Source organism: Neofelis nebulosa, chromosome 4, assembly GCF_028018385.1.
Source record: "Neofelis nebulosa isolate mNeoNeb1 chromosome 4, mNeoNeb1.pri, whole genome shotgun sequence".
Lineage (NCBI taxonomy): Eukaryota > Metazoa > Chordata > Mammalia > Carnivora > Felidae > Neofelis > Neofelis nebulosa.
This window is the reverse complement of record NC_080785.1, coordinates 55,388,844-55,414,987: the sequence shown is the minus strand read 5'-3', so window position 1 is coordinate 55,414,987 and position 26,144 is coordinate 55,388,844. Positions and strand designations below refer to the sequence as shown.

The 26,144-nt window shown below is 40.4% G+C and overlaps 1 protein-coding gene across 3 annotated transcripts in view; it reads left to right on the top strand.

The window, feature by feature from the left end:
* DNAH11 (dynein axonemal heavy chain 11) overlaps nt 1-26,144 on the top strand; it is a 367,119-nt gene that overhangs the window by 327,240 nt on the left and 13,735 nt on the right. For all 3 annotated transcript variants that reach the window (XM_058724852.1, XM_058724850.1, XM_058724851.1), the window contains 4 exons: nt 2,507-2,734; nt 8,339-8,530; nt 11,407-11,526; nt 20,796-21,038. In XM_058724852.1, the coding sequence (XP_058580835.1) occupies nt 2,507-2,734; nt 8,339-8,530; nt 11,407-11,526; nt 20,796-21,038 (783 nt within the window). The remainder of the gene's footprint in view (nt 1-2,506; nt 2,735-8,338; nt 8,531-11,406; nt 11,527-20,795; nt 21,039-26,144) is intronic.

Below are 26,144 nucleotides of genomic sequence, written 5' to 3'. Positions count from 1 at the left end.
CAGCCAGGTAACAGTGGAGGGTTTATTTTTTCAGAGATGGAAGTTATTGCTCTGACAGTTGGGTAGATGCTGAGATCTTCCTGCCAAAGTAAGTTCTTTGAGAATTCTCATGTGTCCAGCATCTCAGACTAGGAAGAAACTAGGAGGGGTATGGTCATCCTCAGGAGATGGTAGTATTCAAAGTAAAATGTTTCTGTTATTTTTCTCTCTATGCCAAGTTGCCATTTGCCCCCAAAATTCAAGTTGTAAGTTTTACCATAAAAAAAAAAAAAAAATCTCAGAAGACCTCGTCTCTGAAGGATCTGCTTTTGGTTATCTGTCCCAGATGTTTGATTTTTGTTCTTAGTGGTAAACCAGTAATTAAGAATGTAACTTTTTAGCTGTTCCTCTCTGGACATAGAATAATTGGAGAGGAGGGATTGCCCCAGGCTTTGGCCATTCTAATTTCTGGAGGTTTCTAGTATCTCTTTGCCATCTAAAAGAGAAGTAGGACTTTGAATAAAGAGGCGACCAGCATGATGAGAACTCATTATATTGTTTGTAATGTACGTTAAATTGTATCAGCATAGGCACATGATTTGTATGCACATGTTAATAAGCTCTTAACCAAACTCTACACTAGTCAGTTACTGTGATGAGATAGAGCCCTTCGAGGGATGTTTAGCTAGCATTGTATCAGAAGCCCATACTCCAGAGAAAACTATTACATAGGTATCAGGGTGGTAGCTATCTATATCTCAGATGTACACCATATGGTTTGTAAATTGACATAATGGATTTTAAAAATCTATTCTCATGGGCAAAGTAGATGGTTTCCAAGATACATGGATTGGCTAAAAATGTTGCACAGGCGTTAGTGCCCTGGGACAAGCAAGCACAAGAATCCAGCCAATCGCAAAGCCAAGATCCCCACGAATGACTCCCAGGCTGGACTCCAGAGTGTGCCTGTGTTGAGAGGTGGCTCACTGGTGATGGTTTTCTTCCCTGACCAGAGTTGCTGCCTAGAATATTTTTACATTTGTTTCAAGTAAACTTCTCAAGTAAGGTATTGTTGTAGTCCATAAGATAGAGAATTAGGTCATATTTGAGCTTGCAAAACAGGTTTTATTGTTCTTTTGTTTCTGCTTACTTGTGTGAGTGGCACGGTCAGGTGTGAGAAGCACTCTTGCCGCAATCTAGTAGCAACCGTGGAAGCCAAGAGTCTCAGAGCCCTGACTTACTGATAAGCTTGCGAAGGTTGCCAGACCACAGTATCACGGAGCAGGTGGCTTCATCAACAGAAATTTAATTTCTTACAGTTCTGAAGGCCAGAAGTCTGAGACCGAGTGGTCAGTAGGGTTGGTTTCTTCTGAGGCCTCTCTCCTCGGTGTGTAGATGGTTGTCTCGTCCCTGTGTCTCCATGTGGTCTTCCCTCTGTGTGTGTCCTCATCACCCCTTCTCATAAGGACACAAGCCATATCGCATTAATTGTTGCATCTAGTCTTAATTACCTCTTTAAAGACCTATTCCAAATACAGACATATTCTGAGGTACTGATGGTTAGGATTTCAACATTTGCCAAAGGAAAATAGCCTAATAATGTGAACAACTGAATGGGCATACGTCTTTTTACAACAGAACTGTTTTCAAAGAAAGATACCTATTTGACTATTCCATTACCTATTTGCCTTTCTTATTTTTTTGTGGGATTTTTTTGTAGCTGTTATAATCTTAAGTGTTTTTGTTTGTTGGAAATAATTATATATTCCTGGGGGTGATGTTTCAATCACTATTTAAGGACTTCTCCAGAACCAGAGAGCGTGTGAGGGTATGGCCTTTATACTTCTCTCACAGCATCAACTACCATGTACTCTGTGGGTATTTAGTATTGGAGGATTGTGAATCACAAAGCGGAAAATCAGGAAGTGATAGTGGTGACATCTGTTTCATGATTTTTGACAGCTCTAGGGTTTAAGAAAAATCATGCTAGGAATCCGCAGAGCATCTTAACAAGGAGTGATATCTTTTTCAGCTACCCTTTCACCCCTCACATCCTTTGAGTTCATGTACTAATGATAGGAGTTGAATAGAGGAGGTTTGCATCAGAAACATTGAAGTGGGTGATCAGGTACATTGCTAGCTTTTAGTTTTTATACTTTACTAAACTAACCAGATAGGTCTCAGTAATTGAGTTTAAACTGTAACAATGAAAATTATCAGGAACTCCATCTCAAAGGTGATTGGTGGGTGTTGGATGTGGGTAAGTGTTGTTGGAAGGAGATTTGGGTTAACAAAAATAACCTATGGTGATTTGGAGCCCTAAATGTGTTCAATGTACAGGTGTATTTTGCTGTTTGGTTTTGTTCCCTAACATGATAATAAAGGAAAAATTAAATCCTTTAATTTAATACATTAAATTTATATATAGGAAATACATATACATTTATATATAGGAATATGTTGTGATCCCATAATTTAAGTAATATCCTTTAGTTTCACAGGAGTTATGAGCCATACTGTTTTTCAGAATGTCCATTTGGTAGCCAAGTGGCTAGGAACCCTGGAGAAACTCCTTGAACAATTCAGCCAAGGAAGCCACAGAGATTACAGAGTTTTCATGAGTGCCAAATCTGCACCTACACCAAGTGAACACATCATCCCTCAAGGACTCCTGGAAAATTCCATTAAAATTACCAATGAACCCCCCACAGGGATGCTGGCCAATTTGCATGCCGCCCTCTACAACTTTGATCAGGTAAGGAAGCAGAAGCCTGGTCTGACAGTGGTCAGGGTCTTCTCACAAAACCATGGGGCCGTTATCTACTCAGGTGTCTTGTGCAGAGAGATGAAGTGAAATCTCAGAGTGTGTTTTAATCTCTTGAAAGGATCACCTGTCACTGCCTATTCCAGTGACCAAAAAAAAATCTGTGTTTTGCCATAAAACTACAGGCCACATGTTTAAGGAGAGTAAATTACATCCCTTTCTGAGGAACCTACTTAATGAAGACAAACATGGTAGGCTGGTATCTCCTAGCACAGGAAGAGGAAGAGCCATCATTACTCCTGTTAATGTTCTTGAGAGGGACAACAGTAATTACTTAGGAAGAATTTCAGTATAATATTTAATGCTTTAGATCTGGTTTTGATGTGAGTAAACTTAAACCATCTTTTCAGATTATATCCATGTTGCCTTCTTACTTATATTTTTGTTTCCATCTAAAATAAATTAATAAATATACTTTGATCATCATTATTCTCCTTGTCCAAATTATCACATCTATCTATTCAAGTCTTTTAAGCAAGTTTCCTTTGTGGTTGTGTCTCTGAGTTCCCATTCCCTCTGATTTCCCACCCTGGGGAAACAGTATTCTTATTCGGAGAAGTAGAATGAATTCCAAAGAGAAAATACTTAAGATTTGGTGGTAAATATTAAGCTTCCTGTTAGAAATATTATGATTCTGTATGAAGTATGCTTCACTTTTTCATCAGTATCTTCTGGGCCACCTTAGATTATACTTTTGAAGAATACAGTTAATTACCTAATTAAATAATTAATGTATAGCCTATGTAAACACAGTAGACTGTGTAAACCAAAGGTACTTAAAAAATCTTGTTAGATCTATTATATATATTCAGTATATTTTTTGGTGAACTCTGGCAGGCATGTATTTTTTTTTTATCTATCAGTTTATAGTTTCTGAACACTTAGGACATTCTCAAGCTCTTTCACAAAGCTAGTACAAAAGAGGATTTTTTGGATATATTTATATAGGATTTATCCAGCCCCCTTGAACAGTTGTCTGTATTTGTGAAAAGTGAGCATTTTATGAACAAATAAGCTTCAGCCCACCTTTTTTTGTTTTTTTGTTTTTTTGTTTTTTTAGTAAGGACCTCTCTGAAAATCTAATAAAACTAGGGATACTCTTCCCAGGGACATACACATTTAAAAATTTGTTGCGCCCCTGAAACCCATGGAGGAGGGGAAGAAAAAAAAAAAAGAGGTTAGAGTGGGAGAGAGCCAAAGCATAAGAGACTCTTAAAAACTGAGAACAAACTGAGTGTTGATGGGGGCTGAGAGGGAGGGGAGGGTGGGTGATGGGTATTGAGGAGGGCACCTTTTGGGATGAGCACTGTGTGTTGCATGGAAACCAATTTGACAATAAATTTCATATATTGAAAAAAATAAAAAGATAAAAAAATAATAAAAATTTGTTGCATATAATCATAGGAGAATCCTTTCTCCTGTTCTCATTTATTCATTAAAGTATTGGTTCTTTTGACTATTATTTGGAAGGCCACTTAGATTAACTGAAGTTTACATTTACTGGAAAGACTCTTACATACTTCAAGAGGAAATATTTATCTAGTAGAAAGGACCCTCCGAAATATTAAGACTAAATTTGATCATAAGTGGCAAAAACAAAGATAATCAAAGTTATTCATTTAATGAACTTCCTATCAAACTTGCTATAGCCAAAACCAAACCAACAAAAACTCTAAAGAAAATCTAAAAATTTTAGAATAGTCTTTTATGAATGCTGACCTGTCATGTTAGAAAACAAAATGTGGTTTTACTCACATGATGCAATTCAAGGGTATTCACCTGTACTCCCTGGTCATCTGTGAATAGGTTCCCAGTGCCCTTTAATCAGTAAGAATTATGGTTGGCTACCTATGAAAGAAGTACAAAACAACAGTGGCTTAAAAAAGGTTAAAATATTTCTGTCACATGAGGATTCTGGAGGTAAGTCATTCAGAGTTAAGTGTGTCACACAAAGTTATCAGTCTAGTTGTTTTACAGTGCACTGTTTCTAGAATGGGCTTGCCAGAGTCCCAGGTGGCAGTCCCCATGTCGATGTTCCTGACAGTAGGATAAAAGCCGGAAAAAAGAAGATGACCATGGATACGTGTTTGCTTTCTTTTAAGGATGCTTCCTATGAGTTAATACACAGTATTTCTCCTTTCACCTCACTGGTCATATTGAGTCACATTGTGTTCCCTAGCTGCAAGAGAGGCTGGGAGAAGTCCATTTACCTTGGACAGCCATGTGCCCAGCTCAAAGTTGGCAGTGAGACCTTTTAGGACAGGCAACTAGTGATCTGTATCACAGACTTGCCACTTTCCCAAGGCTACTTGTATCATCGTGGGTGTTCTGTGTTGCTGCCATGGTCTTAGGTAGCTGAAGCCTGTGACATGGACCTTGGGTACTCATCCAGGTTAGGGAAACAAGTCACAGTCACCCATGTTGTCTGGGTGTCCTTCTCAGTTGAGAAAAGCACCCAAGGGATCCAGACAAATGAACTGTTTTGTTTGGGTGTTTTTATGTTTTTACGTGTTTTAATATTCAAATCAAATTAAATGTATATTTTTAATCTTACCCCCAAATCAGAATTTACCTCTGAACTTTGATATGTGTGTTCATAAGGAACAAAGTTTAATATTAGTCCTTTATTGGGGTGCGTGGGTGGCTCAGTTGGTCAAGCGTTTAGCTCTTGATTTCAGCCCAGGTCATGATCACGCTGACAGCGCAGAGCCTGCTTGGGATCCTCTCCCTCTCCCTCTCCTCTCTCTGCCCCTCCTCTGCACATGCTCTCTCTCTCAAAATAAATAAATAAACTTTAAAAAAAATTAGTCCTTTTCGGAGCATTCCAGAATATCTTTGTAAAGGCAATCGTTAAGTGACCAAGATGTAAAAAACTATTTCTTGTGGGATGCTGCTTCCCTATGTATCTCAGCTCAGTAGCACCTGCCTTTTGAAGATGTGCTAAGGGAATACTGTTTAGACTCTTTTCATACCCAGATAATAACTACATTTTTTTTTAATTTTTTTTAACGTTTATTTATTTTTGAGACAGAGAGAGACAGAGCATGAATGGGGGGAGGGTCAGAGAGAGGGAGACAAAGAATCGGAAGCAGGCTCCAGGCTCCGAGCTGTCAGCACAGAGCCCGATGCGGGGCTCGAACTCGTGAACCACAAGATCATGACCTGAGCCGAAGTCGGACACTTAACCGACTGAGCCACCCAGGTGCCCCAATAACTACATTTTTAAAGTCAGAGTATAGATTTCTTTTTCTGTAAGATTTACAGCAGAAACAAATAATTGGTATCTTTGCATGTAAAATTGGCATCTGTATGCATACAACCCTGTTATGTGTGTGTGGATGCCTGTTCTGTATTCACAGTGCTATTTGCATATTTTCTGATATTAATTTGCTCATCATTTGGTTTATAAAAATATGATTGACCTGAAATGTAGAGTGTTAGGTAGAGTCATACTTTTTCCTAATTAGAAAAGCTTGCTTCATATTTTCTTCCAGTGGCATTTGTATTATCAGAGCATAATGAGCATTAAGTTGTAATTCTTTAGTGCTGAGGATAAAACTAAATCAATTATATGAAATATAGATGGAATTAATGTACTTGATTATTATAGGATCTTCATTTCCTCTGGACTATATGTAATTTAGGGAGGGGTTAGGCTTGTTAGATCATAATTCCTAAGTAAAAGTTTGATGCTTCTGTTTCATCTCCTAGAAGTTTTTTACATTTAAAACCAGTATATTTTGAGGGGCGCCTGGGTGGCTCAGTCAGTTAAGTGTCCGACTTCATCTCAGGTCATGATCTTGTAGTTGGTGAGTTGGAGTCCCACCTTAGGCTCTGTGCTGTCAGTGCAGAGCCTGTTTGGTATTCTCTGCCCCTCCCCCATTCCCATTCATATTCGCGCGCTCTCTCTCTCTCTCTCTCTGTCTCAAAAATAAACATTTAAAAATACCTAAACAAAACTAATATATGTTTATATTCTTCAAGATTAATTCCAATTTTGTGGTTTCTATTTTCTTCTCTCACAAGTTTGTCTTTTATTTCGTGTTTAATTGTGGAAACGTTATGTTTAATGATCATATATTTTCAAGCCCCATAAATTACCTAGAAAAGGCTCAGTGCTTTAGTATGTCCTAATGATTTAGTTGGGTGTGCACTGTGGGTGGCCTCGCCAGTTCTAGAACTATATCTGGTAGTAACCCAGAATTCTGATGATAGTTAGAAAGGAACTAAAAAGCTTCTTCTAGTCTTGGAACAAGAGGACAAATCTTGTCTTGGTTTAGATTTACACTAGGAGTTGCCTGAGAGACCACCTCTGAACTCCCACCCTGAAGGTGCTAAATATACTTGGTAGATGGCCCAGTTGTCAGATCCAAATGTGGACTGGCTGTAATTTGACCATTTTAAAGGACAAAGCAAGAAGATGAATCTCTGGCCTTATCTTCCTCTACTGCCCAACATCAATTGAAGTAATCCTTGTTGGCCTCACAGAACTGCCAAATGTGAGAATAAAGTACAACTCCCTTTAAGCCAAAGAGTGCATGCCTGTTGTACACCTTTTAATTTCATGGCTGTGGGAGCCATAACCATGTCAGCATGCCAGGATTTAATTTTCCCTCTGTGATTAAAAAAAAAAAAACAACACAAGTTACAGATCTAGCCTACAGGGTGTGTGTTATCCAATCTTCCATGTGCCATTCTCTCAACCCAGCAATGAATTCTACTTTTAAGTTCATTGGAAGGAAACCATTTGTCAGGGTGATTATATTAGTTCAGGTACAGTACAAAATTCCAGTGATCCAAATGAGGTGACCTCTCTCCCATATAGTTGGCAGCTCTCTTTCATGAGGTCAGGCACACACCCGGGCTGGTAGGTGCCTCTACCATAACTCACTCATGGCTTCCATGGTTGGCTAGTCGTCATCATTTCTAGCCCACAAAAAAGGAAAAGAGTGACAACCAGGGCGAGCGATTTCCTTTTAAGTAAATGGCATGAAAATTGTACACATCACTTCTGCTCAAATTCTGTTGGCAAGAACTTGGTCATATGGCACATCTGGTTTCAAGAGAGGATGGAAATCATTTTTTGATGGGTGGCCATGTGCCCAGGTAATCTGTATTACTATGAAGCCCCGGGAAATGCAGGGCTGAGGTTAAGTAGTACCCTGCTACGCTGATGAAACTAAGATGGTGTCCTTTGGCCATCTAGATTTTTCAAGGAGAATTTTGCAGGGGAAAATGATGTCAAGCAGTATTATCACTGCTCAAAATGAATGGTCTCATTTTCTAGTGAATTTAGAAGCATTCAGTAAAATAACTGAAGCAAAGTGAAAGCATTTGCCTTAAATTAACAGACTGGCGAACGCCAAATGGTCAGTCTCCTATTACCCCCTCATAGGATGGGCAGCCATGCTTAAAACTGCATGTTACCCCTGTCCGAGATCTCCTGCCAAGTTTTGTGCAAGATTATCGAAAACTCAGACCCTTGTCCTTGGAAACCATACAGAGGGAGAATCAACGATTTTTCTTCTCTCCCAGGATACACTTGAAGCGTGCTCCAAGGAGCAGGAGTTTAAAAGCATCCTCTTTTCTCTGTGCTACTTCCACGCTTGTGTCGCTGGGAGACTAAGGTTTGGCCCCCAGGGCTGGAGCCGTAGCTATCCTTTCAATCCTGGAGACCTCACCGTCTGTGCAGGCGTCCTCTACAACTACTTAGAGGCAAACCCTAACGTAAGTGCCAGTGGTCAGATAACCTCTTCCAAAGAGTGTACTGAATCTGTCAGTCTTTGGCCACTATCAAATGGACCGTAATTTCTCTTCTGAAGCTATTATTGAAATAGCTGACACTATATATGCATCTTCTGCCAAGTGTGAAAAGAAACCAGATCAAAGGTTTTCCAGCAGTGGATGCTCGAACTTCATAAGATAGGTCAAACCAGTTCTACATCAGCAGCTTAGTGCATAAAAAAAAATGTCCTTCATTATGTTAACAAAAACAGTGGTTTACATGTGCATATATGCCAGATTCATTAGGCAGGTAATGAAGCATTTGCACAAATGTAATTACATACAGCAATTCTGACAGTTCATAACACTGCATTAATAATCACTACAATTAGTTCTTATGATGGAAGCAATTTACAGCGCGTCACATGTATAAATAATGGTGCATTTCCTGCATATGTCATTATTATGTATTAAGGATGCCACCTTGTTGTGACTTTCTCAGTAATGTTCCCCTTGATTGGAAGTTAAAGGTAGATGAATGATTTTATTTCATAGCTAAAATGTGTTTTACAGGTGGGGATGGGAATGCCTCATCAAGAACATTTGTGCAAACTCTTGTAAACCCAGTGATTGGATTTTCCAAACGGAAGAACCATTTGTAAGGATTTTCTGGCTTAGTCTTCACAAAAGAAACTTTTTCCATTAAGTTCAATCTGTTCAAATTGAGATCTATTTGTCAAAAACAACCGGGTGTTGTGCTCTGGACAACAACACCGTTCTATAAGTTTCTAGAACTCCTCCATATTTCTGTGTCTTAAGGTTTGCTTTATGTTCTTCTGGTAGCCGTTGTTACAATTTTTGTTATCAACTCAGTTTTCTCAAGCTTTAGAGGTGATTTGACTGCTATCAAAATAGGTACACTTAGTATATCATGTGGGTTGCTCTCCCAAACAACATATTTTGAGCAGGTTGTAACCACAATATATGGTTTTAACATGGTATGTGATGATCAACATTCCATATCTATCATTTTTTAAATGTATAAAATTTGAGCGTATTTTGACTTTCCTAATAAGTAATATTCTGTGTTGATGTTACCACGTTTTCTTTACAATGTCACATGTAAGGTTGGCTACTACAGTAGTTCTGGCTAGAAAGTGAAATGGACCACTTAAAACTTTCATCCAAGTCCATACTGAGGCTGAGACAAAGAGTATTATCCCACTTCAGCTGAATCCTGTTCACAGGAGAGTTCGAAATGAAGGGGAGAAGGAGAGGAACGGATTCCTGTCTCTCTCCAGCTCTCACATCCTGAGAGGTGGCAACCCCAGGGAGCCAAGTGGGTCCTGTCTGCCACTGCCCCCAGCGGTGTTCCTGGATCAACACAGCTTTCGGATTTTGACCCCCTTTGCTCTCTCAGATGTCTAGACCCAAGTCATTTACCACACATGGTGAAGCAAGTTACCAGGATTTGGGAGTTAAGTTATTATGTACACGGAGTTAGGTGGTACAAATTGCCCTTTTCAGGAAGGCGTATGTAAAAAAGAATAGTTCCCTGGCTGATTAAAATCTTGAGGGAGATATATATCAGATGGTAGAATGCCTAATGGGTATTACTTCAGCGTACTCAGAGAAATGAAATGGAGAGGTCTTCGTTTCCCGTCCGTTTCAGAAGGACAGTATGGAAGGTGCGCAAAGGGAGCATGGTACAGTCCACTCACCTCTCTCATGGCTCACTCACATCAGACCGGCTTAAAAGAAAGACATATTTGAGGTCCATTTGTTCAAATTCAAATAAACTTGTAGCAAGTGCATTGGAATAGTTGAAGCAATTTTACTTGTTCTGTCACATCATGCAACAAATGAAGGCTATAATTAAGTTTTTACTTGAACTGTTGGGAGGCAATCTACTGCCCTTGAGGGTATAAAGGTTCCTGTCTAGAAAGGCTTCATCACAGACTGGCATGTTTTGCAAACCCAGAGGAAGCTAAAGGGGGGCAGAGAGAGGCTTCAAATCCCGTGAAGCCAAATAAAGAGATACCGTTATTTCTTGAATACCACATGGTACAATCATTAGTTCCAACCCTCAGAACAGTCATGTAGGCCAGTCATGCCATAAACCCAGCCCTCACATCAGTCTGTAGCAAGGGGATTGGTCTGCCTGGATTTTTGCAAGGTAATAGAGGTGTAAATGCACCCCAAATTCAGATTGTGTAGCATTTTCTTTCTTTGCCTAGATGAGATCACAAAACCTGCTCTAAATCAGATCATTAAAAACATGTCATACCTGAAAGGCCCTGCAAAGTTATACCTTTTCTTAATTTTTAGATGAGATATTGAATGTTTAAAGTTTACCTACATGACGTGTTCTAGGAGCAATTGCTTTAAAATCTGCATCAAAAGTTCATTGTTGGGGTGCTTGGGTGGCTCAGTTGGTTAAGCATCTGACTTGGGCTCAGGTCATGATCTCACAGTTCATGGGTTCGAGCCTTACACTGGGCTGCGAACTGACAGTGTGGAACCTACCTGGGATTCTTTCCTTCCCCCTCTCTCTCTGCCCCTCCTCCGCTCGCAGGAGGACACGCATAAGTGTGTTCTCTGTCTCAAAATAAATAAGCTTTAAATCACACTTCCTTTTAAAAAAAAGTTCAGTATTAGTGACTTTTCACTGAATGTATTAAAACACACTGAAAATAATTCTCTCAAATTCTATGGAGAAACCTAAACAATTTCTGAACCTCTTTTAAATGTTCCTGTTGATGGGGATTTGAGGGAACACTGTGTTAGAGGGGCTTGTAGAGAGGCATGTGCTGCTAGTTGACCACTCTGAGACCGTTGCATCGGCCTGGAAATGAACACTTGTGTGATCTCCCTCCCAGGTCCCATGGGAAGATCTCCGTTATCTCTTTGGTGAGATCATGTATGGGGGACACATCACAGATGATTGGGATCGCAGACTGTGTCGGGTGTATTTGGACAAATTCATTAATCCATCTCTGGTAAGGCACTTTCAATCGATTTTACAGAGAAGAAAATTCTAGTAAGATTTTTTTAACTAATGTCACTATATAAATACTTAAATATTACTGAGGCATCGTGGCCTTTTGTGAGTATATTCTGGCCTACCATCAAGGAGTTTAGAAATGTGTTAGAAATTGTGCAGAGTCTTGGGCTCCATCCCAGAGCTATGGAATCAGAATCTGTTTCACCAAGACCTCCTGGGTGATGTCTGTGCGCGTCTGCTCTGCAGTGCCCAGGTGAAGGGCACATTCACCGACTGTCCGGGTCTTTGGAATAACCCTGGACGGTATGCAGAACTGACACTGTTAGCCTATTTTGTAGGGAGACACTGAAGCGTGGCTTGCCCCAGGACAACCCATTCCCATGGGCAAGAGCTCCAGCCAGAAGATAGGTGTACTGATTTCAATTTGGGGTTCTTAAAAATTTTTTTTTCAACGTTTTTTATTTATTTTTGGGACAGAGAGAGACAGAGCATGAACGGGGGAGGGTCAGAGAGAGAGGGAGACGCAGAATCGGAAACAGGCTCCAGGCTCCGAGCCATCAGCCCAGAGCCCGACGCGGGGCTCGAACTCACGGACCGCGAGATCGTGACCTGGCTGAAGTCGGACGCTCAACCGACTGCGCCACCCAGGCGCCCCTTGGGGTTCTAATATAAGTGAAACTTAGAGTTTTCTCCCCGTCACAGAAGCCATGGAGTATTCTAAATTTTGATCACTAACTCTTAACTGTGTACATCCTCAGGAAAAATGTGATGTGAGAACTCAGTTTTTCTGTCTGTGAGGAAGGGTAGAGTACCCACTGTACTGGAAGTTGAAAGAGACCACACTCCTTTTCCTATTTCTCATTTTACCAACCCAATATCTGGACAGATCAAATCGGCACTCAGTTTGCGTCCAGGCTGCATTCGTGGAAAACGTGCTCAGTCCCTGTTTTCCATATTGAAATAACTGCACGTGGTGGCCACACTTTTTTTCATGCTCTCTCACCAAGGCCTCCATGTTCATGGCCGTTGCCTTATTTCTTAGAAATGCAAGGCACCCTGGATGGACCATGCCATCTTTGTTTTTGCTTGAACAAGACACCAACTGTGTTTAACATAGTGCCAATGTAACTTCTTTGACATTGGCCATGGAATTTCTTTCTAGATGGGTCTCCTGAGGCAAGGGAAACAAAAACAAAAATAAACTGTTGGGACATCGTCAAAATAAAAAGCTTCTGCATAGTGAAGGAAACAATCAACAGAACTAAAAGGCAACCTACAGAATGGGAGAAGATATTTGCAAATGACATACCTGATAAAGGGTTAGTAGCCAAACTATATAAAGAACTTATAAAACTTAACACTCAAAAAATGAATAATCCAATTAAAAAATGGTCAGAAGAAGGGTGCCTGGGTGGCTCAGTCAGTTAAGCGTCCAACTTCAGCTCAGGTCATGATCTCCCAGTTTGTGATTTCCAGCCCCACATCAGGCTCTTTGTTGACAGCTCGGAGCCTGGAGCCTGCTTTGGATTCTGTGTCTCCCTCTCTCTCTCTGTGTCCTCCTGGGCTTGTGCTCTCTCTCTCTCTCTCAAAAGGGCAGAAGACATGAACAGACATTTTCCCAAAGAAGACATACAGATGCCCAACAGATAAATGAAAAGGTGCTCAACATCACTGATCACCAGGGAACCACAAATGAAAATGACAATGAGGTATCACCTCATACTGTCAAATGACTTAAGTTAATAACATAAGAAATGAGGTGTCGTCAAGCATGTGGAAAAAGGGGAATCCTCTTACACTGTTGGTGGGAATGCAAACTGGTGCAGCCACTCTGGAAAACAGTATGAGGTTTCCTCAAAAAGTTAAAAATAGAACTACCCTATGATCCAGCAATCTTACTACTAGATACTTACCCCCAAAATACAAAAATACTAATTCAGAGGAATAAATGCATCCTGTTGTTTATAGCAGTATTATCTACAATAGCCAAATTATGGAAACAGCTCAAGTGTTCATTGACAGATGAATGGATAAAGATGTGAGATACACACACACACACACACACACACACACACAATGCAATATTACCCATACAAAAGAATGAAATCTTGCCATGTGCCAACAATGTGGAGGCATTTAGAGAGTACTAGGCTAAGTGAAATAAGTCAGAGAAAAACCAATACCATATGATTCCATATGGAATTTAAGAAACAAAACAAATGAGCAAACAGAGAGAAAAAAAAAAAGAGGCAAACCAAGAAACAGACTCTTAGCCATAGAGAATAAACCGATGGTTATCAGAAGGGAGGTGGGTGGGGGGATGACTAAAATCAGTGATGGGGATTAAGGAATGCACTTGTGATGAGCACTGGGTGATGTATGGAAGGGTTGAATCACTATATTGCATACCTGAAACTAATATTACAGGGTATGTTAACTGGAATTTAAATAAAATAAAATATGCCAAGGACTATAAACATATAATAGAAAGTAGTGCCATATTTTTTAATGGTTTGAGCAACCTCCTGTTCATAATTTCTCTGAACTTCGTCTCCTAAAAGCATTACGTAATTTTGATACCCTTCCTTGAGTCTATTTTGAGAAGTAATATAATCACATATAAGAAAATAGGTTATATTGTATGTAGTCTAATATAGAAAATTGGGGACAGATTTTTTTTTTTTTTTTTTGCTACTTTTAATGTTAAACAATTTGGGAACAATGCAAAAAAAACCAAAAAACAAAAACAAAAAAAACTTTGCTGCTGTGTGACCATTATTTGTTTTTTTGCGGAGAGTCTCCTGGTCTTTCCTTAGTTCTAATGAGCAGGATTTCACAGGTCAGAAAGACACTTTCAATTTAACACAATTGGAAGTCACTCCTCAGAAGAGGTCTGGGAGTAGGTTTCCATGGAGATGGGAAAGATAAACAGTGTTGGGCATGCGACCTTTACAGAGGTTGGTTTCTCCAAATGATGGTGGAGGTCAAGGGGCAGAATGAGAAGCTCCTGCTGATGTTCCCTCTCAGGCTCTGGCCTGAGGATAGGGAGCCAATTACTGTTGCCAAACTAGGCAGTCCATTAACCTTCACAAGGCTGAGCTCCCATTCACAGAGTTGTACAATACATAAGAGACGATAGAACCTCAGGAACAGCACTGGAGTGTGTGTGAACCCTTTAGAAATTTCCGTATCCACCCTTCCATGCAGATCTGCTGATGTTTCCAGGATCGAAATGCTTCTTTTGCAGGGAGGGCACCTGGCAGGCTCAGTGGGTGGAGCACGTGACTCTTGATCTCTTTCAGTTCCAGTGCCATGTTGGGTGTGATTACTTAAATATGTAAGTAACCCTTTAAAAATAAATAGATAATTTAAAAAGAAAGAAATGCATCATTTGCTGTCTTGCCTCCGCCCCAGACAGTGCTGCCTTCTCAACTCAACAAAGGAAGTTAAAAGCACTTACTGGCTTGGTGTTAGATGCTGCAAAACCCCAGTTATTCTGTTGGCTTGCACATGTTTCCTGCTCTTGCTTTTTATAGTAGGAACTTGATCTAACACTTGTGCATTTGCAGGAAGTCTTTTCACTACTTCTCATGTGGGTTAACTTATTTAGAAATTAGTATCTTTGGTTGCACTGAAACATGATCAAGAGAGCAACCCATTAATGGTGTGGGATTTAAAGTTTCCCTCGGAATGTTTTCAGTGGTATTGCCCTTTAGGAGGCTGACTGAGTTTCTTGCTGGGTAAGTGAGGTTGCACTGGGAGAGGGTTCCCTGACAGCAGTGTGCCTTAGGGGCTCTCTGGCCAGAGTTAGGGAATTATTATTAATTATTCTTCCACGTAAGGTGTATATTTGGCAATGCTAAACGGGTGAGACAGTAAGTTACTTTTGGAAAATAAGGTATCAGGTCACCCAAAAGCTGGAGGGTATTATGCTAAGTGAAATAAGAGAAAAACAGATAACATGTTTTCACTCGTATGTGGATTTTGAGAAACTTAACAGAAGACCAGGGGGGAAGGGAAGGGGGAAAAATAGTTACAAAGGGAGGAAAGGAGGCAAACCATAAGAGACTCTTAAATACAGAGAACAAACCGAGGGTGATGGGGGGCAGGGGAGAGGGGAAAATGAGTGATGGGCATTGAGGAGAGGGCACTTGTTGGGATGAGCACTGGGTGGGGCGCCTGGGTGGCTCAGGTCATGTTCTCACAGTTCATGAGTTTGAGCCCTGTGTCAGGCTCTGTGCTGACAGCTCAGAGCCTGGAGCCTGTTTCAGATTCTGTGTCTGCCTCTCTCTCTCTGTCCCAACTCTGTGCGTGCACACACACACACACACTCTCTGTCTTTCTGTCTCTGTCTCTCTCGCTGTCTCTCACTCTTTCTCTCTCAAAGGTAAACATTAAAAAAAAAACTGTTCTGGTAATATAGGGTAACAATTAGGAGGCTGAGCTCTGAAATAAACAATACTAGGGTTCACATTCGATTCCCCCTGTATTTGTTTTTAGACACATCTCCTGAGCCTCAGTTTCCTCATCTACAAAACAACCATTGTCAGGTTTGAACATTAGTACAAGGTTAGAACAACATGCTAAAAATGGAAGGTATTTTATCTATAAGTATAAAGTTTCATGATATGTATTTCATAGTTGACTATCATCTATGATTATAACAATGAAAACCATTTATTAAAAACCTGCTCTGTGCCAGAGGTCAGTACTACACAATTCATGAGTATTATTTCTTCTCCTCACCATTATCGTGCAAAATGGGTATTGATATCCCATGTAATCAAAAAAGAAAGCCAGATTCACAGAGGTCACACAGTTGGTAAGTAGCTAAACCAGGATTTGAACTCACAGTCAGACTCCCCAGAGCACAGACTTTGTCTGCAGTGTGCTACATCATTGCAAGAGCAGATCTGTTTGTGGTATCTGGGGCAGAGGTCAACAAAACACTGACTCGTGTCCTCACTGTGCATGGAGGGTGCCACAGGGTCATATCGCAAACAAAACCTGACAATCCAGGAGACCAGAGCTCTAGCTTCTGGTTCTGCCACTAACTTGCTGTCCAGCTTTGTGCAGGACCTCTGTGTGCCTCAGTTTATTCACTTGTAAAATGAAGGTACTGTCCACAAAATCACTAATGCACCTGTCAGCTCTAAAGACATCATGATAATATAATTTAACTTCGAGTGATTTCTGAAAATTCCTCACAGCACTTTGAGGCCATGGCATTTAGGGAAAATACACTCGTTTAGACTCACAATAAACTGGGAACTTCTTATCATATATTTGAGAGACGGCAGAGGAGGTGAGTCTTATTAAATACCAGAATACCAGGGGCGCCTGTGTGGCAGAGTCAGTTAAGTGTCTGGCTCTTGGTTTTGGCTCAGGTCATGACCTTATCATTCGTGACAATGAGCCCAGAGTCAGGCTCTGTTCTGACCCCATGGAGCCTGCTTCGGATTCTCTCTCTCCCTCTCTCTCTGCCCCTCCCCTGCTTGTTCTCTCTCTCTCTCTCTCTGTCTCAAAATGAATGAACTTAAAAAGTAATAAAAAAAAAAATAAATGCCAGAATATCAGAAAGCAAAATGTAAGAAGGACAACAGTCATACAGAGTCAACAGAGAGGCAGGATTCTGGCTTTCCCAATGTCTAATAACTGCACCTGCCACTGATTTCTCCAACAAGGACTTCAAATCCTTGATTTTTTTTTTCATTAAGTGGAGGCTTGTTCTCCTTGAGTATGATCCCATTTTTTTTTAATAGCTTTGTTGAGATAAATTGAAACTTCCCAATCTCAGTTGGACAATCCACGGGGTTTTTTGCAGCTCTTACCACAGTCTGTTGTAGAACACCTCATCCCCCCAAAGAAACCCCATACCCATTAGGAGTCACTCAACATCCTCTCCCCAACTCCCCAACCCCAGGCAACAACTAATCTTTTTGTCTCTTTAGATTTGCCTGTTCTGGACATTTTCTATAAATAGAGTGGTAGGATATGTACCCTTCTGTGTTCACTTTCACTTAACGTTTTCAAGGTTCACCCATGCTATAGGTAACATGTCAGTGCTTCCTTTTTATGGCCAAATAGCAGTCCATCGTATGGATACGTTTTCTTTATCCGTTCTTCAGTTGACAGACATTTGGGTCATTTCCACTTTTTGGCTATCATGAATAACGATGCAAATGAACATTTATGAACAAGTATCTGTGTGGGCGTGTGTTTCCATTTCCCTTGAGTATATACCTAGGAGTGAAATTGTTGGATCATATGGTAACTCTGTTTAACATTTGAAGGAACTGCCACACTAGTTTTCCAAAGTGGTTGTACCATTTTATATCCCTGCCAGCAATGTATCAGTGTTGTACTCTCTCCATAGCCTTGCCAACACCCTTGTTCACATTTTTTAAGCCATCTCGGTAAGTGTGAAATGGTATTGCATTGTGGTTTTGATTGGCATTTCCCTGAACGCTAATAATGTGGAGCATCTTTTCATGTGCTGATTGGCAGTTTGTTTATCTTCTTTGGAGAAATGTCTCTTTAGAACTATTGATTCTTTGAGGAGTAACAGTAACCTTCTCAAAAGCCCTGTCCCAAAGGCAAGATAGTGGTCAGTAGGCAGAGAGCTGCAGGGTTCTGACCCCGTCCACAAGCAGGAGCTTTTCATGAAGGCCTTGAGTGGGAAGGGATTCAGAACCAGGCGTCCTTGAACACACTGAAATCTTTACAGTGTTCTTAAAGGAGAAAGAGAACACATATGTACCCGTATCAACTAAAACTCACTTTTCAAACTTTGACATCGTAGTAGGAATTAAGAGTGGAACTTTCTTCAGGTTGTCTTTTTCCTTCCAGAAAATCAAAATGTACCTGAATGTTCCTAGGACGCAGAAAAGACTCTAACTAACGTAAAAGTCTGCTTACTGCATGCCTAGCTGTTTGCACACGTGTAAATTCCCACAGCCACTATCAGTAGGCTGCTATGAGGAACATCACTTCACTGACAAGATTGAAACTCAGATAAACTGTCATTTTGAAAGGCCACCAGCAACCAAACCTTTCAGGGATGGGAACTGAACCACATCTGGCTGGCTGTAAACCTCAAGCCCTTACCTTTCCTTTGTGGCTCTTTTGTTTTGCTCATTAACGAACATATAAAAGGCACTTTGGGCCTGTTTGTAAAGACTGCCCGTCTCTCCAGAAAGTACAGCCATTAGCATTCCCACCAGCACTGTAGGAATATGCACTGAAACAAATTTGCAGTCCCCATGGCATTTTAACGTTTTTAAGTGGTTCCACTTTTGGGTTTGTTTCTTTGCTTAAAACTCTGTTTTTAATTGAAAGGCAATTTAACTGTGGCTCTTAAAATTTCAACAGTCTAGTGAGCACCATCGGGGAAGACCAGGTCCTTGTTTTTAGAGAATAAAGTTTGGTTTGTATGTATTCTAACTTTTGGTTTCATTATTGGTATTTTGTGCCCATATTTTTATTTTGACTAATTTATCTTGTAGAATAAAAATGTGAGTTGAACTGTCCCTCACAGTTCTGTTTTGGTCACCCTGAATCAGTGAGATGGCAATTGATTATTCTGATATATAAATGTGAAATGATAGAAAATGCAGATCAATGAGTGAAACAAACCAAGCTAATAGATGCTGGTGGGGAAGATGGTCCGAGCTGCTCCTTCTCATATGCATTAGTCAAGATTTCTGTTTGTCACAAAATAAAAGACTAGATTAACTTGGAAATCTTCCTAGTGCAAAAGAGAAATGCTGACTCAAATATTTAAAAAGCCTTTGGAATTCACAGCCAGCCACTGAGCATTGTCTCTGAGGCCTCAGGCTCTCTAGGAAACCTGGAATTGCAGGTCTGAGCAGGAACAAACTGCCATTATTCACAGGTGACATGCTTGTGAAGAAAATCACTTCTTTTGTCCCCCATCAGACAGTGAGTCCCTTAAGAACTAGATTATATGAACCTTTTATATTTCCAAGGCTTGTTGTGGTATACTAGGTGATGAGTACTTAGTACTGAATAAACATTCATGCATATTCGCTTTGCCTCTGGGTGAGAGTGAGGGGACCAGATGGCACAAGGTACAAAATTGGAGAGAAAAACCCCGATTTCAGAAAATGACTTAGAAAATCTAAGCCTAAAATAGCTCCATTAGGTGAGTGTTAAAAGTCACACCCCTCTGTACATTTAAGCACATGGAGCCAGAATTAGTAGCAAGAGAGATTAGGAAAATCAAAACAGGTTTGTTAGGGTCCCTGGCGACTAAAAACATCAGGTAAAAATCTGAGATTATGCTGAGTGAGGTAGTCCATTCTAAGTACTTGACTGGCTCTGTTCCTCGCTGGTAAGAGAATCATGTCCGTAAATTCTTTTGTCACCTTTTGAAGAACTGTATTCACATAACTTAGGTTTGGTATTGCTCTTTACATTGCCTTTCTTTAGATCCTTCCTCTATGTGGAATGTCTTCCTCTACCGCAGCCTTAATGAAGTACATGGGTATGATAAATGCCTCCTCACTCCCACCGTTCATTCATTAGGCACCTGTGTACTGAGCATCAGTATGTGCCAACACCGGTCCCGGGTCTGTGGATCTGGAGGCGAGCAGTGTGGACTCTACCCTGAGTGGCTCAAAGGCATGAGGAAGTGTCACTGAGCTGACCCTTTGTAGATAGTGCCCTCTAAATTGTTACTTACATATACACACTCCTGTTTATTCAGTATGAGTACACAGAACTCTGTATCGTGTAAAAAATAACTTGAAGAGTATTATGGCAAGTGCGTACATTAGGAAAGTAAAATCTATAGAGCCATACTAAGATGCATTCAGAATTAAGATTTAAATCAAACATCTTGCCTGGGGAAGTTACTCCTAATTTCCATTTCTCTCTACAAAATGTTTGCAGATGTGTGGGATAATCAGTGACTTGAAGCATTTGATGGGGTGACCAATACATGGCAGATGGTTCAGCTATGTTCAGGTACCATGTTGCCCTGGGCAAACTGTGGACTAAGGCTTCTCGGGGCAGGGATTCATGTGTGTTCCTTGGACTCCTCCCCAGAGGTCAGCCTGGTGCCAAACACAGGGCCAAATGATCAAACTACAAAAGGGTTGTGAAACATTTTAGAGAGCCCGCTACCTATCCAGCATCGCACCGGGACCTTCTTGTTAAGAGCGTTCTCAAAATATTTTAGGATGTGAAGATTCATGCCCAATTAGACTTGGAATAACTGACTCTGTTCCTTTGTGGTCGAAGGTGGAAGATGAACTGACGCTGGCCCCAGGATTTGCAGCCCCACCTAATCTAGATTATTCAGGCTACCACCAGTACATAGAGGAGAGGCTTCCTCCAGAAAGCCCAGCACTGTATGGCCTCCACCCAAATGCTGAAATAGAATTCCTGACAGTGATGTCGAACACTCTCTTCAGAACTTTGCTGGAGATGCAGCCCAGGAATGCACTCGTCAGTGAGGAGCTGGGGCAGTCCACGGAAGAAAAGGTAGAGGGTCTTTCTTTTTTTGTGGAACTAATCTTGCGTGTACAACTCAATGAATTTCTCCCTTTCTATACAACTATCTCACCACCACCTAGATCAAAATACATAACATTTCCAACACTCAGGGTCAGTATATCCCTCCCTCTCCCATCTAAAGGTAACTACTCATCTTACCTCTGTCACCATAGGTTAGCTTTGCCTGTGTTTGAACTTCAAATACATGCATTCATGCACTGTGTACTTATTTAGGTCTGGCTCCTTTCATTCTGTGTTATATTTGTGAGATTCACCCATGTTGTTGCATGGGTTAGTGATTCATTTTTGTTTCATATTCTATTGTATGCATATGCCATTTTTTCTTCGTTCTATAGTAGTTGGATGTTTGGGTTCTTTCTAGCTTTTCACTATTACGAATATCCCAGCCATGAACATTCTTGTAATCTCTTGTCACCCAGCACTGGCAACTCCCAGAGGCATCCACTCATACTTCTTACCCTCTCTGCTGAGAAGTGGAATTGCTGGATCACCGGGTGTAACATGTAGTTTCAGTCGATATTCCCAAGCAGTTTTCAAAAGTGCTTGTACCACTTACACTCCCACCAGCAGTGTGCAAGTGTCCCCTGTTCTCTTTCCTTGAGGTTTTGTGAAAGGTAGTATTTCATCATGGTTTTAACTTTGCATTCCTTAGTCAAGGGATGATGCTGAATATCTTTTCATGGGGTTATAGCCATGTGGGTAGAATCTCATGTGAAGTACCTGTTCCAGATTCTTGTCCATTTTTTAAAAATTGTTGTCAATGTTTTTCTTACAGATTTGTAAGGACTCTGTTCTCAACGTGTGTCCTTTGTCAGATAGACGTATGGCAAACCTCTTCTCCAAATCTGTGACTTGCTTTTTTACTCTGTGTGTTTTTGGCTCTGTCATTTTATGATGTCTTTATCAGATTATCTTGGGAGACTGGCATTGGTTTTTGGTGGTGGTGGTGGTGGTTTGTTTTGTTTTGCTTTTAGCGTTATTCTTTTGAAGGTATCTATTGCCTAGAATGATGGGGATGAGAAATGGACATCAAATGCTATCTTTTTTTACATTTAGATTAAAATCTTATTTCTCGTTAACTTAAAACCTTACTAGTTTATTTTTCCCCACATAAATTAGCCCATATTCCCCTCTCACAATTATTAATCAGGATTTGAGGGACAAGGATCAGGTTGTTGGAACACACTCTCAGATCTCCTTATCGTGAGGTCTCAGGAATTTTCTGTATTATTTCTTGAAATATGGCCATTTGTTGAGGCACTCGTTGTCATTTAGAGGCTTTAGGATTTGTTGTGTGGTGTATTATCCCATATACTAACATCTCCCTTATCTGAATGTTACACCTTTTTTTTCTTAAGAAGATGAAAAAGAAAAAAAATCACCCATTTGGCAAAAGCTATAGTATTAACACAAGCAGAGAGGTAGATGAGGTCTTCATTTTGTTTTTTGGGCTTCATTCTTTCCAACAAAGAAGCTGACCGTTAAACCAGAAACTACAAAGCAAACCTCTTGAGATACCTCAACACCCCAAATAGGCAAACAGATTGTAGCAACGAATTTATTGAGTGCTTACTGTATGCTAAGCACTTAAGAAAGTGCTTTAGGAAGAAACCATTTAATTCTCAACAGCTCTGAGTACTATCAGGATCCCTGTTACGGAATTAAGTTTAGGTGATTTGCTAGACAGCTAGAAAGGGCCAATGAAGGAAATCAAACTCCAGCTGATTCCAAAAGCCACCCCTTTACCTAACTTGCCTATTAAACTGTTTTGTACTTTGTGCAGCTATTGTAGAAGAATAAGACTGCAGGACCTGAAAAATTACCTGCCGGGCGCTAAAGCAACTTGCTGTTAATCCTGTCAGAACCGTAGGCAGTAATCCCAGAAATCAGTGGGAGAGGGAAAGTGGCCTGGGGCTGAAGACAGACAGCACTATCTTCACTCTCTTGTCTACTTTAGGTATTTGTTGGTTTTCTGTAGCTCAGTGAGACCAGATAGACTAAGCATGCACATTGAACTACTGTATGCATCTTTGCGTCTTTAATATATAAGATTTTTATTTCTTCAGGGCAATAAGTAAAGAAGACAGAGGCTTCCTCGTTGTTGAAAACGTTGATCTAAACTGCTTCCCCAAATTTTAGGCTGTGTCAGTTGGAAAGGGCAACATCATAAAGTCACCAGAATTAGCTCAAGCTTAAAGGGCATTTTTGGTTTGTGTGACTTTGGTTTTTTTTTTTTTTTGTAATATATGAAATTTATTGTCAAATTGGTTTCCATACAACACCCAGTGCTCATCCCAAAAGGTGCCCTCCTCAATACCCATCACCCACACTCTCCTCCCTCCCACCCCCCATCAACCCTCAGTTTGTTTTCAGTTTTTAACAGTTTCTTATGCTTTGGCTCTCTCCCACTCTAACCTCTTTTTTTTTTTTTCCCTTCCCCTCCCCCACGGGTTTCTGTTAAGTTTCTCAGGATCCACATAAGAGTGAAACCATATGGTATCTGTCTTTCTCTGTATGGCTTATTTCACTTAGCATCACACTCTCCAGTTCCATCCACGTTGCTACAAAGGGCCATATTTCATTCTTTCTCATTGCCACGTAGTATTCCATTGTGTATATAAACCACAATTTCTTTATCCATTCATCAGTTGATGGACATTTAGGCTCTTTCCATAATTTGGCTATTGTTGAGAGTGCTGCTATAAACATTGGGGTACAAGTGCCCCTATGCATCAGTACTCCTGTATCCCTTGGATAAACTCCTAGCAGTGCTATTGCTGGGTCATAGAGTAGGTCTATTTTTAATTTTCTGAGGAGCCTCCACACTGCTTTCCAGTGCGGCTGCACCAATTTGCATTCCCACCAACAGTGCAAGAGGGTTCCCATTTCTCCACATCCTCGCCAGCATCTATAGTCTCCTGATTTGTTCATTTTGGCCACTCTGACTGGCATGAGGTGATATCTGAGTGTGGTTTTGATTTGTATTTCCCTGATGAGGAGCGACGTTGAAGATCTTTTCATGTGCCTGTTGGCCATCCAGATGTCTTCTTTAGAGAAGTGTCTATTCATGTTTTCTGCCCATTTCTTCACTGGGTTATTTGTTTTTCAGGTGTGGAGTTCGGTGAGCTCTTTATAGATTTTGGATACTAGCCCTTTGATATGTCATTTGCAAATATCTTTTCCCATTCCGTTGGTTGCCTTTTGGTTTTGTTTGGTTGTTTCCTTTGCTGTGCAGAAGCTTTTTATCTTCATAAGGTCCCAGTAATTCACTTTTGCTTTTAATTCCCTTGCCTTTGGGGATGTGTCGAGTAAGAGATTGCTACGGCTGAGGTCAGAGAGGTCTTTTCCTGCTTTCTCCTCTAAGGTTTTGATGGTTTCCTGTCTCACATTCAGGTCCTTTATCCATTTTGAGTTTATTTTTGTGAAGGGTGTGAGAAAGTGGTCTAGTTTCAACCTTCATGTTGCTGTCCAGTTCTCCCAGCACCATTTGTTAAAGAGACTGTCTTTTTTCCATTGGATGTTCTTTCCTGCTTTGTCAAAGATGAGTTGGCCATACGTTTGCGGGTCTAGTTCTGGGGTTTCTACTCTATTCCATTGGTCTACGTGTCTGTTTTTGTGCCAATACCATGCTGTCTTGATGATGACAGCTTTGTGGTAGAGGCTAAAGTCTGGGATTGTGATGCCTCCTGCTTTGGTCTTCTTCTTCAAAATTGCTTTGGCTATGCGGGGCCTTTTGTGGTTCCATATGAATTTTAGGATTGCTTGTTCTAGTTTCGAGAAGAATGCTGGCGCAATTTTGATTGGGATTGCATTGAATGTGTAGATAGCTTTGGGTAGTATTGACACTTTGACAATATTTAGTCTTCCAATCCATGAGCAGGGAATGTCTTTCCATTTCTTTAAATCTTCTTCAATTACCTTCATAAGCTTTCTATAGTTTTCAGCATACAGATCTTTTACAATTGGTTAGATTTATTCCTAGGTATTTTATGCTTCTTGGTGCAATTGTGAATGGGATCAGTTTCTTTATTTGTCTTTCTGTTGCTTCATTGTTAGTGTATAAGAATGCAACTGATTTCTGTACATTGATTTTGTATCCTGCAACTTTGCTGAATTCATGTATCAGTTCTAGCAGACTTTTGGTGGAGTCTATTGGATTTTCCATGTATAATATCATGTCGTCTGCAAAAAGCAAAAGCTTGACTTCATCTTTGCCAATTTTGATGCCTTTGATTTCCTTTTGTTGTCTGATTGCTGATGCTAGAACTTCCAGCACTATGTTAAATAACAGTGGTGAGAGTGGGCATCCCTGTCGTGTTCCTGATCTCAGGGAAAAAGCTCTCAGTTTTTCCCCGTTGAGGATGATGTTAGCTGTGGGCTTTTCATAAATGGCTTTTATGATCTTTAAGTATGTTCCTTCTATCCCGACTTTCTCAAGGGTTTTTATTAAGAAAGGGTGTTGGATTTTGTCAAAGGCCTTTTCTGCATTGATTGACAGGATCATGTGGTTCTTCTCTTTTTTTTTGTTAATGTGATGTATCACGTTGATCGATTTGCGAATGTTGAACCAGCCCTGCATCCCAGGAATGAATCCCACTTGATCATGGTGAATAATTCGTTTTATATGCTGTTGAATTCGATTTGCTAGTATCTTATTGATAATTTTTGAATCCATATTCATCAGGGATATTGGCCTGTAGTTCTCTTTTGTCACTGGGTCTCTGTCTGGTTTAGGAATCAAAGTAATACTGGCTTCATAGAATGAGTCTGGAAGTTTTCCTTCCCTTTCTATTTCTTGGAATAGCTTGAGAAGGATAGGTATTATCTCTGCTTTAAACGTCTGGTAGACCTCCCCTGGGAAGCCATCTGGTCCTGGACTCTTATTTGTTGGGAGATTTTTGATAACCGATTCAGTTTCTTCGCCGGTTATGGGTCTGTTCAAGCTTTCTATTTCCTCCTGATTGAGTTTTGGAAGAGTGTGGGTGTTTAGGAATTTGTCCATTTCTTCAAGGTTGTCCAATTTGTTGGCATATAATTTCTCATAGTATTCCCTGATAATTGTTTGTATCTCTG